Source organism: Monodelphis domestica, chromosome 4, assembly GCF_027887165.1.
Source record: "Monodelphis domestica isolate mMonDom1 chromosome 4, mMonDom1.pri, whole genome shotgun sequence".
NCBI lineage: Eukaryota > Metazoa > Chordata > Mammalia > Didelphimorphia > Didelphidae > Monodelphis > Monodelphis domestica.
The window spans coordinates 32,772,939-32,792,642 of record NC_077230.1 but is presented as its reverse complement, the minus strand read 5'-3'; the positions used below and the strand labels follow the sequence as shown (position 1 = coordinate 32,792,642).

Genomic DNA, 19,704 nt, shown 5'->3' with positions numbered 1-19,704 from the left:
TGGTAGGGAGGGGATTCTGGATTTGTGAAGGTAACACCAAATGAAGGTTCTGGCAGCATCTTACTTAGGCAGGAAAGTTTGGTGTTTATAGATCCAGCAATCCAGAACAATTGTGTACACCTCAGCTTGGAAGGGCTGAGCACAAAGGGATTAGTCATAGCATTTGCCTCAAAATCTCCTCTCTGGGTCCATGCTCTCTTATTCTGCCAGGTGCCTGTGGCTCCTGTGGTTCCTTCCAAAGTAGGACAAGTAGAACTTATTAAATTCCACATCTCCTGGGCCAGCCCCAGCACAAGGTCCCCATCTCCCTTCTCTGAAGAGTTTGTTTTTCCCTTGGGAGTATTCATCAGTGGAACCCCTTCTCACCACCAAAACCACTCTCATTTCCCAATTCCCTTCTCACCCACTCTCCTGTAGGTTCTTCTCTTCCGAAGACCACAGAGATTAATTTTCCCTCACTGCTGGCCCTTGATTTGATCTCTGCACATCACACATTCCTCTCTATCCCTTTCTTCTACTCCTTTCTCCCTTTCATGTACTCTCCCAAGCTGAAATGTAGTTCCACAAATAATACTGATTCACTTACAGGAAAGATGCTGCCAGGTTGTGTCCATAATGCCCCATGTTCAACTCTTCACTATTAGTAGGCTTCTGCCCTCATCCCTGCTTCCTGGTGTACATTTAGAAGTTTCTGTAGAGTCTCTCTGTTACCATTCTTGACCACTGCATTGTTTGGAGGTGATTAAGAAACAAATAATCTCTCCATTTCTGCTTTTTGTTTCCTAAATTTTTTCAAACATTCCTTTTATTGGATGCCCATCTTGTTTCACATATAAAGTTAAACTTAGAATTATAGAGTAAGGTGACATCACTCTAAACTAAAAGCTGAGCTCAACTGCTCTTTGAACTGTGAATTTTAGATCTACTCCACCCTACTTAGTCTAACAAAACAGGAATGTCTACACCCTTACTTAAGGATTAAATGTTGAGGGGGATGGCCTATGACAGACCTGTGCTAGCAAATGACAAATCAGAAACAACTGACAGACCTCTGGGCTGTCCTAAGTCAAGCTTAAGCTACCATTGGTACATGTGAGACACAGGAAAATGATGTAAAAACATTCTATATATTTCGCATCACTTCCTCTCTCGGGCCTTTTTTCGCAGAGAGGTGGCTCTGGAGGCAGCGTAGTGAGCGTCTTGGCATCTTGGCCTGGCAGTAGCTATTGTCTGGGTTTGGCGGTGAGTTTCCTTGATACAATACTGGGAGAAGCTTAGTAGCCTAATTCAGGTGAGGCACTCACTGAGCTCTCTCGGAGTTTAGGCTGATTCTTTTCTCCTTTACCTTCCAAACATTATCCTCTTAGGAAAGTCTCTAATCTTCTTCAAAGATTTTGAGGCAGAGGTCTTTGAACTCCCCCTAGCACAGGCTAGGTGGGAGAAATCCTATACCCTCTCCCTCTCTCTTCTCCTTAATTCCTTCCCTCTATATTAATTAAACCACCATAAAATTTCCAAACTGACTTGGGTATTTTATTTGGGGTATTCCCTGGCAACCAAATTAATTTAGATTAAGTCACAACCCTAAAATTACCCTTACAGAACACATGATTACATTCCATCTTATATCTTTTGGTAGGTGCAGAATTGTTGTTGTTCAGTCATTTTAGTTATATTCAACTCTCTGTGATCCCATTTGTTCTGGTCAAGGATAACTGAAGTGGTTTGCCATTTTCTTCTCAAGCTCATTCTATAGATGTGGAAACTGGGACAAACAGGGTTAAGAGACTTGCCCTGGATCACACAACTGAGGCCACATTTCAACTCAGGTCTTTCTGACTCCAGGTCCAGCACTCTATTCACTATGCCTCCTACGTAGCTGCCCAGGAGCAGAATAGTCTTGTTTTATTTGAATTTCCTTTCATTAGTATTTGAAGGTTTGTCTCCTGTTTGCTTATAGAGTGTCATATTTTCTTTTAATGACATTGTTTTTTGCTTTTCTTTTTGGAAATTGAAAAGATTCCAATTTTTCTCCTCTGCTCATTATTTTTGTTGTGCAAGATGTAAATTCTGCTCTCATAATTCTCATTTCTCTTTGGAATCCCTCAGGAACATGTTGTGGTTCAGTGTTCTTCTCACATTCCACAGGGTCCTCTATCTATCGAGAGTGGATCATTTTCCTTTGTATTTAGAAGCATTTATTCATAAATGCCTAAGCTTGTTTACTAGATCTGGAGGCCATATTTCTTTCTGTTGTTCATGTTTTCCCTGTTGATTTATCTGCTTCTGTTCAAGGTCTATGAGCTTTTTTTCTTCCTGAGATCCTTGGTGATTTCAATCTTTTAAAAAAATTTTCCCCCTATTCACTTTCTGACTTTGTCTTTTCAGATGGTTGTTTCTTTGGGGGTTACACCTCAAAGTACCTCAGCCTCTTCCCACACTAGGCAATGCACAGTTCATCAGCCTAGGTCATTGCCCCCAAGTGACTTTTGGGTGGTCAGAACTGTCCCCAGTTGAATACGCAACAATAATAATAACTAGCATTTATATAACACTTTAAGCTGGCAAAGCATTATCCAGAGAATCCCATTTGAACCTCACAACATTGAATCTTATTACCCAGACCTGTGATATCTCTGGGTCATCCTCAACTCCCCACTTTCTCTTAATCCTTCTCCCTCCCCCCACAACTGATCATTTAGTTGTTGAATCTACTATGCTTGGATTTTTGCAATAGCTATACATTATTTTTTAGTCTCTTTCCCTTGATTCTCTCCTTTCTCCAATCTCCTGTCAAATGGATATTCCTAAAACTCAGGCCAAGTCACCCTCCTCATCATTAAACTTCAGAGACTCTCTTATTTCCAAGATCAAAAATGAAATAAAAAATAAAATTTTAAGACCTTCACAATGGTCTCTTTCCTGTCTTTCCAGTCTTCTTACACCATATTACCCATGCATTCAGCCATCCAGTGTCAGCAGTCTTACTGCTCCTCCTCACAGACAAGGCACTTCATCACCCTGTTTTAGACCTTTTCACTGACTTGTCTTCCAGGCTTTGAACTCTCTACCTCCTTATCTCTGCCTCTTGTCTTCCTTTGCTTCTTTCATGCCTCAGTTAAAGCCCTATTTTCTGCAAGAAGCCTTTCTTGGTCCTCCTTAATGTTACTATCCTGTTTCCATTTATTATCTTTGGGTTATCCTGTTTATAGATCTTTTTTATACATAGTTGTTTTTATCTTGTCTTCTCTATTCACTTGAAGGCAAGGACTGTTGTGTTTTTCTTTTTGTTTGCTTGTTTTTCCCTCTCTTTATATCCTCAGAGTTTAGCACATTATAGGAGCTTTATAAATTCTTGTTGATTTAACACCCAGGTGTCTCTGCAGAATACAGTGCTGGCTGAGGGAGTCAGGAAGTTTGTTGTTTTGTCATTTTTCCATCCTGTGCAATTTTTTGTGACTTCGCTTTTTTGAAGTTTTCTTGGCAAAGATACTGGAGTGGTTTGATGTTTCTTTCTCCAGCTCATTTGACAGATAAGGAAAGCAAGACAAACTCACAGTGACTTGTCCAAGGTCACAGAGCTACTAAGTGTCTAAGGCCACATTTGAACTCAAGTCCTCGACTTCAGGGTCAGCATTCTATCCTTTATGCTATCTTGCTGCTCTACCTCTTGCTCTGAGTCCCTAAGCAAATCACATGGTCTATCTGAGCCTCAGTTTCCCTTTTTGAAAACCAGAATAATGCTACCCATAATAATTAAATCGGGATTGCTGTGAGGCTCAAATGACATATTTAAAATACTTGGCAAATTTTAAAGTGCTTTACAAGTATTAGCTAAGATTATTATTTCTTCAGAGCTGAAATATGATCTGTCAAAGCAGGTGGTATTACCTCCCTATATACAAATGTGGAAACTGAGGTTCAGAAAGAAAAAAAATAATTTGGTCATGTCAGAACCAAAAGTCATACCAGGTCCTTTATCTCCGGGACATTCTCAATGACAAAATACTTTCTCAATAATCTCCATCATAGGGACTGATGATAATAATGAAGATAGCTGACATTTACACAGCATTTTAATTTTTGCAAAATGCTCCACTTACATTACTTTGATTAAACATTATGACTGAATGACCAGAGGTCAGGTCAAAATCCCACAATACCAAGAAGACAAACTACTTCTACCTCTTCTTTGCTATTCAGGTAAAAACTAATATAATCTCTCTCTCTCTCTGATTCTGTTCAGAAACTAAGTATCTGGTGTCTAAAGTTAAAAACTCAAGGGGCTTCAATTTTCACTAAAGAGGATGCTTTTAAAAGCCTGTGCTGGTTAATTATTTAACAGTTCAAGGTATGAAGTGGACAAAGTCTGAAAGACAAATAGTGAAATGAATTCTTCTCTGGGCTAATTTACAATTTTAAACAAATATTACAAAGGAGTTCAGAGTCAAAAGTAAATTCTACAATTTCTCAAATAGCCAGGGAAAGAAAATGGAGAACAGAGTATGTGTGGGTGGGGAGTGTGATGGACAGAGACAGCCAAGATTTAGTAGAATAAGCCATTAAACAAGATCATTACCAATGGGAAATGTACTTGGAATTCTCACGAACTCTAGCCTCACACAAAAGCCTAAAGTACTCACTGTGCATATATTACTGGCACCCCAAAGCTATGGGAATTGGCAGCTTCTACTTGACTGATCTAACCTCACGATTATTTACCAGATGAAGCAACCTTCTAACAATTTCTAGCAAATTTAATCCAGGAACGCAAGTAACAGACTATAATGCTTGGTCAGTGAAGAACAATCAGGTCTTTAAGGAAGTATCAGAAATCCACAGATGATCCTGTTACTGAATTAAGCCTGGAAAAATAAATCTTAGCTTTAAACTTCCCAGTATTCAAGTGAATCCAGATTTGCATTTCCCATCCCTTTCATGGACAAGGAAAAAAATGTTTCCTATGGAGGTAGTGATGTCACTGTTCAGATCCATTTCTTTAGTCTCCTGACTTTTCTTTTAGGAAATATGAATAAAAACTCAAGGAAACAAGTCACTATAGATAAAAACAAACAAACAAACAAAAACAACAGCAATAAAAAACATAGTACAACTTCTATACCCCAAAGAGAAATAAAGGTCTGTCATTCCCTAAAAAGAGAAGAAAAGATTGCTGACAGAGTCTAGTAATCTTCCCAACATTTATTTAATTGTTCTGTGGATTTTCAACCTTTGGGTAATAGAAGACTAGGTCAGAATGGATAACTGAAATCTGTTAGATAACCTGAAAACTCCACCCGTTACCCAACTGGTAATAGTTTCTAATGAGCACTAAAAGCTCTTAAATTGAATTTAGCCTCCTTTATACACCATGGTCTACCTTGTATTAAAGATGTTAACCTACCATTTAACTGCCACTGGCAAAAAACAGTCACTTGCCTTTGGGACTGGAGGGACTGTATATTTGCCCTGTTCATATGGAGCAATGCTCAATATTCATTCCATAAGCTTGTAAAATAAAACTATTTAAAATATGGACAGAAGAAATAATAACTCACACATATTACTTTGAGACTTACCGAAATCATGGGGACACAGGCAGGACAACCCTGACGATGCCTGCCTGCTACTGCAAGAGCTGCAGTATGTAATGGAAGTGTCTTTGGACATGCAGCCTGACATTCCATAACCTCGTGGTTGGGAGACGTATTGTGGACTGGTTGCAGAGGGATAACTGGGGGTGCTTATTTTCTCAGCCATTTTTTCTCTCCACTATATCACTCTTTTTGGCCGCTCAGATTTTTTTACATGACTAGAACCCTAGCCTTTCCTCAATGAAAATGATGAAATGGATCTCAGTCTCTGGCCTGGGCATTTATTCAGTCAGAGGGGAAAGGGTTCAAGGCTCTGATCCTGTGAGTTTTGAATGGTCAGAAGAGCAAGCAAGGCTACGGCATTCCCAAGTTCATGTTTTACAAGCCAGCTTAGCCAACAGCAATGTCCTAAGGAGCAGCAGCCCAGCAGCTGGCAGTTTAGACAAGGATTTACCTGAATCATTCATTTGAATGTGAATTTTGATGAGACCAATGCAGTAGAGGAGAAGCTATGCTAAATTTGAGCCCAGAGACCAAGGTAGAGTAGGGAAGAGTGTGGCCCTGAGGAATTCAGGGGAAAAGAATATTTATCCTTGGCTCCATCTTTGAAATATTTTTTTAATTTTGTTACTTTTATTTATTTTTTGTTACTATGCATTTACTTTGTTAATTAGTTCAATGGAAGCAGAGTGCTTGTGTTAGTCACTGTTAGCTAACAGCAAGGGAATATAACCTACAGGCCCTGAGCTGACAGCGTTAGAGGAAAGGCACCGAGAAGCTCTAGGGATTCCCCTGGAACCCAGAAGGGAGAGATGAAGTCAGCCTGGCTTGAAGAGAGTGAGTCAGGGGGGACTTACCCCCCAAGCACTGCCTCCTGTTACTGTTACTCAGTGTCAATTTTTTTAAACCCTTACCTTTAATTTTAGAATCAATACTGTGCATTGGTTCCAAGGCAGAAGAGTGGTAAATGCTAGGCAATGGGGGTTAAGTGACTTGCCCAGGGTCACACAACTGGAAAGTATCTAGAAGCCACATTTGAACCTAGGACCTCCCCTTTCGAGACTTGACTCTCAATCACTGAGCTACCTAGCTGCCAATTCTTAAATGGAAAGTAAGGATTCAAAAAAAGAAATCACATTAAAATAGTTTAAAGAGAAACTTAAGATAGAGGATAAAAGGTTCAAAGATTTAGAACTGGAAAGGCCTTCAAAGGTCATCTCACTCAATTCCATCATTTTTAGAGATCAAGAAAGTGAGGCCCTGAGAGGGTGACTTGCCTAAAGCCAAAGAGACAAGTTGGAGCTCTAGTATCTGAGCCCACGACCTCTAGAGCTCTTGCCAGACTTCTTAAAAATCTAACTTGTCATCTGATATAACATACTGTTTAGTCATAGATCTCAATTGCTTGATGACTTTTACCCTATCTAGGCTCATTTCCATGTAGCATTTCCTCCCTTAATTTTAAACTACTGCCAAATTTCTTCTACCATACAGAGCCATTTCTCACTTAATTTTCAATTCTACATGTTCTGAATGGGAGAGAATAATATCCCCCTTGCCTTATTTTAGTAAAAGGAGCTTTACTTTCAATAAAAATAAATAACCCACAGTGTGACCTGTGAAAATGTCTATTCCTGGATTACTGAAGTCCTATTTTGAAGTCTTATAATGGCATGGAGGCAACCCTAGGGTCAAAGGTCAAAGGTCAAAGAAAGATCCATATTAAAATATCAAGTATTGGACCAGTAGCAAACTTTGTGTCCATAGCCTAAAGACTAGCCAAGCTAAGCTCATAAAAGCATATGACCATAAGGCTGACTATGGGGTTATGATTTTTGTGGTCACAACAAACAGTCCAACAAGACTGTCTATTAAGCTGGAGAAGGGTAGCGATCTGTGTTGGTGAGGAGTATCCATCCCAGTCAAAATCATGGGTATTTTAAAGTCCTCCAAGGTTATAATACAATCACATTTTTATAACTGATTTTAAATTTAGGCTGGCCTCTAGCAGGGGTTCTTAACTTTGGGGTCTGAGACTTTAAAAAAAAATATTAACTGTATTTCAATATAAACCATTTCCTTTGTAATCCTCTGAATTTTAATTTATTTCTTTAAATATTTCATTCAGGGAAAAGATCCATGACACAAAAACAATTAAGTTCCCTTGCTCTAGAGCAAAATCTTTGGCATGAACATGTCCCTGTGGGTGATTTTTTTTCAGCCAAAACAAATTTTCATAAGATGTTTTTTACCAAGAAGGCTGACAAAGAAAACAAAGACTACTAGAAATACAGTTGTGATTACAATCCTAAAAATAAAAACCTTTGAATGCTATTACTCATTTTTCATAAATGGGAATAAAGACATCTTGCCTTTTCATTCTAATAACATCTCTAGTAGAGCTGTTTTTCAGCTGTGTTGGGGGTCACTTTGAAGGCAAATGAATTTCCTGGAATAATATGTCTTGGTGTCTCATCCCTTCAATGCAAAAGCGGGGAACTATGGGAGTATATTATATATGCTGTCAGACAGTCAATAAAATGACTAAATTTGTTGAACTATCATCATTAAAAGAGGAAAAGTCTGTTAGAAGTGAAGGTTCTTTGGTAGGGAGAAAGGAAAACTATATTTGGAAATTTAAAAAAAAGCAAAGAGAGCAAGAATAAGATACAACTTATTTAAAATTTTAAAAAGGCAGCAGAGAAAATGGAGACTATAAAAAGATAATAAGTAATCATTTTGAGAATATTATTTGTAAAAAATTCTCTAGGAAGACCCTTTTTAACAAAGTTGATTGAGGTTAGAAATGAGTATATGTAAATGAGTTTGTATACCTCAACCAATCAGCTAAGTTACCATGTATGATTTATGCACTTAACAATGAAAAATAGAATTAAAATTAAATAAGGTAGCCCCAAATCCTTTCTATTCACTATCCCAAGAATATTAGAATTTACAAAACATTGGTGAAAAAATTCTTACAAAATGCATAGCCCAAACATTAAGCATTAAGTTACCGACATTTTCACATTATCCTTAATTGCTATGAAGTCAAAGTATATAAAATCCCATGCTTCGTCCGGAATAATCCCTTTGATACCTTTAACATGACTATCTAAAAGCTACCATGGCATATACTTCCTTTCTCAAAATGCCAGAATAGAAAAGAAACTATGAATGGAAGTAAACAGAGTAAACCAATTCAAAATAAAATAATTTGGCTTATGGATTTCCCAGTCTAATTTCTGACTTTCTATATATATAAATATATATATTTACAAATCAAAATATGTATGTGTGTATATATGTCTATATACACACACACACATACACACATATGTATTTGTGTCAAAGTAAGACTAGAGAGAGAACTCACCTGTTTTCTTCCTCAAGATCTGCTAGAATTCTCTCTAGCTCCCCTCTTTCCTCACTTTCTAAGGAAATCAAGATCTGAGCAGGACTACGAGGCTGGCTCAGGGGGGACTCCTGGTTCAAACTTTGGCAGTAATGCTGGATTAACAAGTGTTCATCATCTCTGGAAAATACAATTGAAAAAGGTTTTGTTTTGTTTTTTTTTCCCCATTTTTTGCCCTGATAGGAAATGATAGCAAGTGATAGCAAACCACTAACACTTGTGAAGAAGGTACAGGGTAATGACTTGGTTTCTATATGTGCAATGAAGAGATGAATATTATTTTAAAAGAATTAACTGGACTTCTGCTTCTGCTTTCAAGGAAATTTCAAATTAATTCAGGTCCCTGATAATTTATTTGGTGACTAAATCATGTAAACTTTTACTGACAGTGATAATAAGCCTTTGGATCTTTGCATGGCATTAGAACTCAGAATTTAGAGCTATCTATTAGTATTACTGTAATTTTGTGATGGTAACTCCAAAAATATGCCAATTTCAGGACATGTCAAGAAAGGCCTAATTAATCTGAATAAATCTGTCCTGGGTTTCTCTCTCTCTCTCTCTCTCTCTCTCTCTTTTTTTTTATTGGACTTGATCTGTGATTTCATCAATATCTCTCCTACTAAGTAAATTCCTTCTACCAATGTTTGGCAACTTTGATTTTCAGAGAAGTATCTTAAGTAACTTACCCTATTGGTTACACACTCACTATATGTCACAAGTGGGACTTGAACCTAGCTATGTGTATTTTTTAAATTAACTTTTATTTCTTTTAACAAATATTTAAGAAAACCCTTGGAACAAATATGCATAGTCAAACAAAACAAATTCTTGTACTGGCTACTTGAACACAAGTTTTCTTAAATCTACTATACCATATATATAATGTGTCTAATTTCTAAGTGAACAGTGAAAGTCACTTTAATATTTTTTGAGTTAAAATAAACCACTGCACAAGGATCTTTTTTTCCCATTTAAAAACTATATAAGCTAGGAGTGCCCCATTGTCAATTTATTCTTTATATATATATATATATATATATATATATATATATATTATCCAATTGCTGTGTGATGTGAAAGTAAATGGATGGGAGAAAGAAAAAAATTCTAGCTGATTGGATATAAAGATTCAGCAACAGAGATTTCAAAACAATTTATACATTTTAATCTTTTAAGTAGGTCTTTAAGTGTTGGCTTATTTCTAGGAACTAGACATTATTTAGTATACTGACAGAAATAATTTAATAAATAGATACTTCATCTCACTAGGAGGTCGAGACCTGCTGTTTCAGGCTAGATGCTGTTTAAATATTTTCACTCCAACTCAAAGTTTTAAACACTTTTCCTTATCAATTTTCATTTTTTTCTTATTTGAAGAAAGATTCAAGTGATATCCTGAGTAGAGCTAAACATTCTTTCCATAATAAAGGAAGAAAAAAATGTAAAATGATAAGGTTACATTAACCTGTTATGGAAAGAAGTTTGGAGATCACTATTCTAGGTCTCTTTGCCATTATGTGAATGTTACTCCCCTTCCTCTTTATGCCATTGTAGATCACATACACACACACACACACACACACACACACACACACACACACACACGCACGCACACACACACACATATTTAGTGAATTGGTTAATATTCATAATATTATTCAAGATAGTCATTTGCAAAATAAAAAGGCTGCTAAAAAGAAGTTACTTGGTGACCCTGGCCATTTAATTCATCTTCCTTTCCTCAAATTCAAATTGGTTTACTTGCTTAGACGAAGCCTAAGAATATTTTTAAAATTATATTTGCTGCACAATTTCCTACATACCTTTGGGAAAGCATGTAGTGATTTTAGGGATCCTGACTGAGTTCCTTCCTGTAACAAAGGGCCTTATATTTAAAACCGATATTCTTCTGATGCTGCCATATAGCTATGAAGCATTTAGTTAACCAGAGAATTAAAACTGTGGGTCACTTGAAGGGCAATGAAGAGGTGCACTGTGGGTGTAAAAAGACTATATCGAATCACCAATGAAGAATCGAAAATGGCATAAAAAGAGGAAGGAATTAACATCCACATAATGTCAAGAGACCTAGAACAGTGATCTTCAAACTTCTTTGATTATGCATTTGTTCAGAAAATAAAAAATAAAAATAAATTCTGAGCACATACCCTTATTAAATTATAAATTATATATGTGTGTATGTATGTGTGTGTGTGTGCGTGTGTGTGTGTGTCATCTACAATGGCATAAAGAGGAAGGGGAGTAACATTCATATAATGGCAAAGAGACCTAGAATAGTGATCTCCAAACTTCCTTGATCATGTATCCATTCAGAAAATAAAAATAAATTCTGAGCATATACCTTTATTTAATTATAAATTATACAGACACACACACACATATATGATCTACAATGGCATAAAGAGGAAGGGGATTAACATCAACATAATGTCAAGAGATGTAGAACAGTGATCTCCAAACTTTCTTGATCATGCATCCATTCAGAAAATAAAAAATTCTGAGCATCTACCTTCATTTAATTTTAAAAATATATACATGGTCTATCACATGAATAACTATATGTTGTAAAACTTGCACAAAATATGAATTTTTAAAAAATGAAATATTATTTAATCCTAGACTCCCACAGGGGTGGGAGGGACCATGATGAAACTCCTTAGGAAGATCAGTTTGGGATCTGTGTTGGCACTGGCATGGGGAGAGACTTGAGTCAGGGAGATCAATGAGAAAGTTATTGCAACTGTCCAGGCAAGAGGTGGTAAGGGCTCCTGAACATAGGAGTTGTGAAGATTCTGTCAGTTTATTAGATATGTGACATGAGGGCTCCATGCCAACACCACCATCTCACTACCAATGCTAGAAGAACTGTGAATGACTAGGGGGAGGTGGGGAATCTCTGACAGTAACAAGGAAGGCTGGCAAAGTGGAGGATTTGGGGGAGGGGGGAAGATAATGTAATGAGATCTGTGATGTTCATCACCCATACATGTCTATTCTTCCCATGTGACTTACTCAAAATGAAAAAGGAAGAACTCACCACCCCTGCCCTCTAAGGGCCACACTTACAAGAGGATCTGGAGAGCAAGGAGTGGGTAGGATGGGAAGGGAGGTGTAATTTTCATGCTAACACCTGTGTGTATGCCCAGGTAGTGCTTAAGTTATAACTGCTCTGAGGGGCTGACACCCAGCTCCTGGGGGGGGGGAGGAGAGAAGGAGGGGAGTTTTCCCAGCAGAAGGGTAATGGAAGGAGAAGAGTAAGGCAGGTGTGGCTGTGCTGAAGGCAAACCAACCAAAGACAATAAGTGCAAGCAAACCTAGAATTCAACTCATCTTCACACCTCCCTACCGGTTTATTAAACACTGGTCCCCACTTTTGAGAATACTCATCTAGAGGAAACTCCACAATATGATGGTGGCTAGCCCATGTGGAAGATTTATAAGAGACATGGACAAGAACCTCACAGGATGAGATGTGGATGGGTCATGATCTCTGTCTCATTACATTATTTTCCAAGTACTCTATGTAAGATACCTTTTATTTTAAAAGTTAAACAACAAAAAAAGAGTTTTGCACAAATAACTTGTAGATGGCATAGGTAGAATGATATGTAGATAAGATTTATACTAGTTTGAATTTAGCCTCATTCCAAGATTCTTGTTTACTCACTACTACCAAGACCTATTATATATATAATATATATTTATTATTATTATATATTATTTATTATATATTATTTTATTATATATAATTACCTAATTATATATAATAATATAATTAATATTAAAATGAATGTTAAAAAATTTAGCAATTTGGATTATTTTTTCCCTCTAAATAGCTAGAAATATTAAAGAATCTTAGAGTTGGAGGGAACCTCATAGATCTTCAGTGACGTGAAACTTGTTACTTTAGGAGGCTGATTTAATTATTAGGAAGGCTTGCCTTATGCTTTCCATTGGTCTTACTTCTAAGCTCTGAAGTCATACAGAACAAGTAAAATCTGTTCTATATTATGATTGGTGAAGACAGCTGCAACTAATATATCCACCCATCTCCCCTAATTCCTACCTCTTCTAACCTAAATTTCTTTAAATCCTTCAACAAATCCTTATATGGCATCATTTATTTTTCCTTGGTATTTTTGTACTTGTAAATGAGCTATAGTCTCAAATTTTAGCACATACAACCTTTTATAATAATCATATTGTGTTCTTGAGTGAATTTTTCACTTTTCTCATTTTGGAAACTGGCCATTTGCTTGTTCACATTGTTGCTTCCAGTGAACTAAGAATCCAGCCACTGGCTTGATTGACTGACAACTTCTCCACCTTATTTATGTTCTTTCAAACCCAAGTGCAAAATTTTAGTTCTACTAAATTTCATTTTATTAGATTCAGCCTATTGTTTTAGTCTGGTAACATAATTTTGAATTTAATTTTAAGCATTCAATATCTCTCTCCCTAGCTTTTGTCACCTGCCAAGGTCATGGATTGAGAAGAATTTTAAACAGAGCAACTCCATGACTAGAACTCTATAAAGACCTCCCTTTAGGCTGACACTGATTCATTACCCAACTGTCTTTAGTTCAGATAATTCAACCAGTTCCAAAGGCACCTAAATGAATCATTTCCAACAAAATTTTAAACACAGTTAATTCTCAATCATCTACACTAAGCACGTAGTCATAGCTTGAATTTGTTTGAATGGTAGATGTATTCCCAAAGCATCATAGATGACCCAAACAGCAGATAATGCTAAAGTAATTTTAATTTAGCTCTGTAATGCATTAAATGATTCCCTGGCAGTTGATTTTCCTTCCTAATTAGGTTTTGATTAGGATAATATTAAGATCGGTTCATATTCCCTGAGCCACATGGTGGGAGGAAGCATCCAAGAATAAACTTTGTTGAAGCGGTGGTAGGAGTGAGACAAGATTAAAAATTTTAAGTGGGTAATGTACCTATGGATGATTGATAATTGTGTCTACTGAAAATGGAGAAAGCTATGGATTTAGATTTATATTTGGTTCTTCTGATACTCTCCTATAGATACCAAGTGATTTAAACTATTTTCAGGGTTTTAATTAATATGAATGAATCAAAAAATGCTCATAAACTCTTGAATTTTTCCAAATATTATTCTTTCTACATGTTGTCTTGAACTGGATGCTTCGTTGTTGCGGCACAAAGTATGGTGGGCATACAACCTGTCTCTGCCTTTTTCAAAGCATCTACCGGTGCTACATCACTGACCTGACCAAACTGGAGATCTCAGTTCATTTTGACTTGCCACCATTCTCTACTCTACTTTTTCTCCATACCAGTTGAAATCTGTTTTTGCATAATGATCTCTCTGATCTGTTTTTTTTTTTTCATTTTATCCATCAGGCCAAGCTCTGATATACTCTTTTTCAGACCACTACTATAACCTCCTCTTTTGTACCACTATCCCTTTAGTATCTTCGATATAACAGTCTTTTACCATCCTATATCCCCTCCCTTGACACTTAACAATAGCTTCTCTCTTTTACAGGGAAAATAATCTTCACCTTCTGTTTTAATATCTCTTATTTTCTTCAACTCCTAAGGCTGATAATGAATCATGTGAATGTTTATATGAATACCCTTGAATCTCTGAAAGAAAATATTCAATTTGGTTCCACCAAAAAAAACCCCAAAACTGAGTAATGATAAAATTTCAAGGTTAACTAAAATAATGTGGTTTTCTAGAGACGACAGCTCGTTTCCATTTTCCATAGCTAGAAAGGCTATAGAGGAATAATGTTCTAAGCTGATGCTGAATCCCTTAAAATATATACTGCTTTTAAAAGAATTCCATTTAATGTTACTAAAAAATGTGAATTGTTTGTCTACTTTGACTGAAGGTAGCAGGAAGTACATGGGCCAATCCCATGAAAGATGGTTATGGTTAAAAGGGGGGGGGGGTTCATATGCAAATCCCAGAAAGCAAGAACATGCTTTCCTGATTGATTTTTTTTTAACTGTGGTATCTCTCTCTCATAAGCAATTTCATTGTCAGGAACATTTTATGAAAAGAGACAGGATACTTACATGCTCTCATTAGGAGAAATGCTATCATTTAGATAAGATCCATTGCTGTTTTCCATTTCTGCTAGCCTGATGAAAAACGTAAAAGCTCATTAAAACTTACATGACTTACTAGAATCTATTCAAGACCTGTTCTAACATTGCTGAAAACATAAAAGATAAATCATTCAATGAAGAGAAATGATCCTCCCTATCAAAGTACAAATGATGATTATTTCAAGTGATTTTAACACTGACTGATCCTCTTAAGGAAACACGTAACAGAAGTTAACTAATGGTGAACTGCCAGCTCAAATGGTGAGTTCTAAATGGACTCAGGTTTTGTTTTCCCTTTTCAAGAGAGTAAGAGTAGGGAGGGAAAAAACGTCAGTCCTTTGTCCTCACACAAAAGTTCCCAAAATATTCCATGCAGAGGAAAATCCTCTGGGGAGCATTTGTTAAGACATGAGAGACAAATCAGATTTTTTCCTCTGGCTGACCTTCTGATGTTAAAATATTTTGGCCAATTAGATACTTATTAAAGAAACCATTAGGCTGGCTCGACGATGAAAGACACCGTAAGTGTCAACAGTCTGTCTTTAGCTTCCTGGGAAATGTCATTCCTTTCCTAAGTATTTACACCTTTTATTGAGTCCCTCCATCTCAAAAAATAATAAACAGCCCCCTAACAAGAAGGGAAGAGAGGAAAGGTTAACATCCCAGAGCAGTGCACATCTCAGAGAAAAACTAGCCAATTATAATTTTCTTAACCAATTAAATATATCCGATCATACATATCAAAATGAGCTAAAACAGCCAGCAAGGGTCAAGGGTTAAGTGAACCACTGTCAACTCTATCTTTCTCAGCATCTTATTGAAAAATTAACATTCTGTATGGAAAGCCAATGTTTTTGTCACCCGAGTGAGATATGGGGACAACTGAGGCATCTATTAATGTCTCCAGAGTCTTAGGAGATTGCTGCCTAGTGATGTGATTGCCTTCAGGCTTTATAACCATTTTGTTTTTAAGAATAGTTGGTATAAGCAAAAATAGAATGAGAATACAAATTGATAGGCCCATGTTTGGGCCACTTTGCTCTGTACTAATGGCTTTTGTGTCCACAAACATCATGCAGTGGTAGGACATGCAGGTTAAAGGGGAATCTGATTAGCAGAAAAGTCCTGGAAACAAAATAAAAATAATTTCAAGTGTTTAATCTAGTTTCTTTGGATTAGTTGTTTCAATGAAGTATTTTTCTGGCATTCAACTGGTCTCATACCTGCTAGCATAATGTTCAATGCGTGAGTGAGTATCATCATGTGAAAGCTGAGGGGATGAGGCAGGCCTACAAGGCAGAAAATGTGATTAGTCACAGACACCATCCGTCAAGCTCGAAAAACACACAGTTCTTTATAAACACGGCCTTGAATTTACTAATTCAAATTGGTGCTTTACATGACCTACTTTTCCCTTATGCTAGACATCCGCGATTCTAAAATGCAAGCATTTATTAAAGGTGCATTCCAAAGAATTCTTTCTTATACCTTACATTTGTTTGTTTTCCCTCAGAAGTCACAAAAGAACACAAAACGACTCTGATATGTGTCTACTGTAGCAAATGTTAAGATAAACGATATTCCCTACCTACCACTTCTTCATATCCCATGGCTTCAAAGTTTCAGCACTGTATACAATTCAAAGGGATGAAAACAAATAGTTTGTACAAGTGGGTCATACATTTTTTTCTTCTTTCCTATATTGTTTGCTTAAGATTGTACCATTTATTGGCAGGAAATTTTGCCTACAGGAAAGCCAATCTAGAAATCTATGACATTATATGGGTATATATATGAGATTTCATATAGAATTTCATAGAATATAGAAATTTTAGAGCAGAAAAGGAACATATAAATGTCCATACTTTGTATTATGTACTTTGCTATGAAAATCAGGGATGCCCAGGCACCTAACATTCAAAGGAATTTTGCTCTGTGTGTGGTGTGTCTGTATGTAAGAAAGTTAGAGTGAAATGTACATAGAATTCTTGGATCTATAATATTTCTATGCATGACAGGGTAGATTTTTGGCAAGGTCAACATACTTTCTACTTCCCCAGTGTGACTCACAAAGAGAGCCTTGAAGATGAAACTTTTTTTTAAATGTTTTTTAAACAAGTAAAAAGCAAATTCTTAAAGTCCAGTCCTATACATGGCAGACCATATTCCTGCATCAAAAAAATCTACAGCAACATATATATTTTTTTAAAGTATCCTAATTTAGTTAATGTCCAAGCTTCATTTCACAGACCTAAAAAGAGCCTTAGGAAAGAGATCCCATACCATCTGTGTTCAGAATAAACTGGAAAAAGATACTTTGTGCCTATATGCATAGAATCACACCTGAATTTCTCCAGGATCCATCTCAAAAAAAAAAAATCCTGCCATTGCTCACATCAACTAAATCTGGAATGTATTTCCTAATTCTATCTGCAGAAATGCTATTTCATAGCTCAGATCATGTCACGTCCTTAAAAAGGACTGCCCTGATTTTTCCCAGTGGAAGTGATCTCTCCCTTCTTGAAATACTTGTGAATTTTATTGATAAATCATTTATGTACATTGTATTTTAGTTTGTTAGAGAGGAAGCAAATCCTACCTCTCCATATACTAGCTCTGTTAACCCGGGCAAAACCTTTCCGTTTTCTAGGCCAGAGCTGTAGAACTCATGTGGCCAGCAAAATTCCTAAGTATGGCTTGAATTTGATTAAAATATCATTGGTGACCATATAATAATTAAAAAATAAGAAAACACAGAAGATATTATTTTGTGGTTTTCTAAGTCAATATATGGCATGCAGAGATCTGTTTCTATTTGAGTTTGACACCACTGCTCTAGGCAATTTTAAGACTTTAAGTTTCAGAGAAAATATGAACTATGTTTGTAGGAGTTTCCCCAATCAGATGATCCTCATGTCAGTGAAATCATGTGTCTAGGTTCTATCTTCATTATGGTTATAAAATGCCCCAAGTCCCCACATAGTAAGGTTATTGAACATATGAGCCTAGTCTTGAGATTTATGTCTTTCTCAGAGATGAATGTAGTATTTTTCACTAGCAGATACTCAAAAAATGTTTGCTGAATGGAATAAAAATTGAATTCTCCTGAATGAAGAGATATTTTCATAAAATATTTACTAAAAACCACACACATATGTCTATCTATCTATCTATCTATCTATCTATCTATCTATCTATCTATCTATCTATCTATCTATCTATCTATTTATCTATCTATCTATTTATCTATCTAATCATCTATCTTACTTGTCTGTCTGTCTGTCTGTCTATCTATCTATCGATCTGTCTATAAATCTGTGTTTGTGTGTGTGAGTATAAAATAACCAATAACAAATGGCTTGGAACTATTTTCTCTTGACCAACCTATTAGTTGTGAAATTAATGGCAGCTTCTAGGTCAACCATCCTAACCAAGATTTGAATGGGAAAACATAACAGGGTTAACTATAAAGAAATTTAAGGACTCCTCAAAAGACAACCATCCACATTCGGCAATGGAGAATGCTGTACCCTGGTGCTGATGCTTTCTCTCCCCTCAAATTCTTTTGTATGTATTTGTCTGTGTAAGTTTAGTACTCTCCAAGAGGATTCACGCTCCTCAAGGACAGTGGCTGTTTTTTGCTTTCTTCTTAGCTTCCCATTCCTTATCATGTAGGAGGCATTTTAAAAAATCCTTGGGGAATGAATAAGTCAGTTGATTTCTCAAAAATATTATTTAGGACAATTTGGAACTAGAAGAATTCCAAATAAACATAGTCCAAAAGTATTTTTTAACTCCATACTCTTGACAGACAATTTGATATTTTGCTTCCTAGGTTAAGCCATGAGTCCATTTCATTTTCTTCTGGAATATGCTGTCAAATTTTATTTTTAAATCTTACTCATGACATACATTTTAGAGAGTAAATGTATCAGTTATTTGCCTATTTTACTACCTTAGCCACTTAGCAATTTTGGTAAATGATGGACAAAAAAACCTGAAACCTTTTCATGAGAATTCTTACCAAAGCAATTCATATTTCAAATCAAGAATATCTAAACCACAATGGTAATGTGTATTTTCCACAGTAGATGATGGTATATAATATTTTGTCCTCATGGGCTTACATAGCCTGTCCAGAGTTTTGTACAACATTATAAATAACAAGAAGTCAAGAGTTTATAAACCAGTAGCCTAAAGAAATAGGCACTTAGACTAAATAAGAAAATGATGAAAGGAGAGCAGCATTATTTGTGAGGGTTGGGGAGAGGGAAGTGAATTCAAAATTCTGTTAAGAGTCTAAAATTTTTCACTTCTCGATGAAAAGGTACAACTGAGACCTTTTTCCCACTTAAAGTGGAATATGTTTCTCCTCTAACAGAAGCTCTTTCCTCCTAAAGCCCAAGGACCCTGCTTCAGAAAACTAGACTGGATTTGTAACTGTTTAATTGTCCTATGAAAGGACACAGGAAAGTCTTAGGTCAGGTTTACAATAATCTAAGAACCAGTTCAACCAGAAAGCTGGAGACTGTACGTGCCTGTTCCAGGCAGAAGGGTTGGTCACCAGAA

General features: G+C 36.3%; 1 protein-coding gene across 14 annotated transcripts in view; it reads right to left on the bottom strand.

The window, feature by feature from the left end:
* The window catches only part of DMD (dystrophin), a 2,399,796-nt gene that overhangs the window by 33,485 nt on the left and 2,346,607 nt on the right, over positions 1–19,704 (bottom strand). For all 14 annotated transcript variants that reach the window (XM_007493357.3, XM_056797113.1, XM_056797114.1 and 11 more), the window contains 3 exons: positions 16,359–16,424; positions 15,103–15,168; positions 8,971–9,129 (listed from right to left, as the gene is read on the bottom strand). In XM_007493357.3, the coding sequence (XP_007493419.2) occupies positions 8,971–9,129; positions 15,103–15,168; positions 16,359–16,424 (291 nt within the window). The remainder of the gene's footprint in view (positions 1–8,970; positions 9,130–15,102; positions 15,169–16,358; positions 16,425–19,704) is intronic.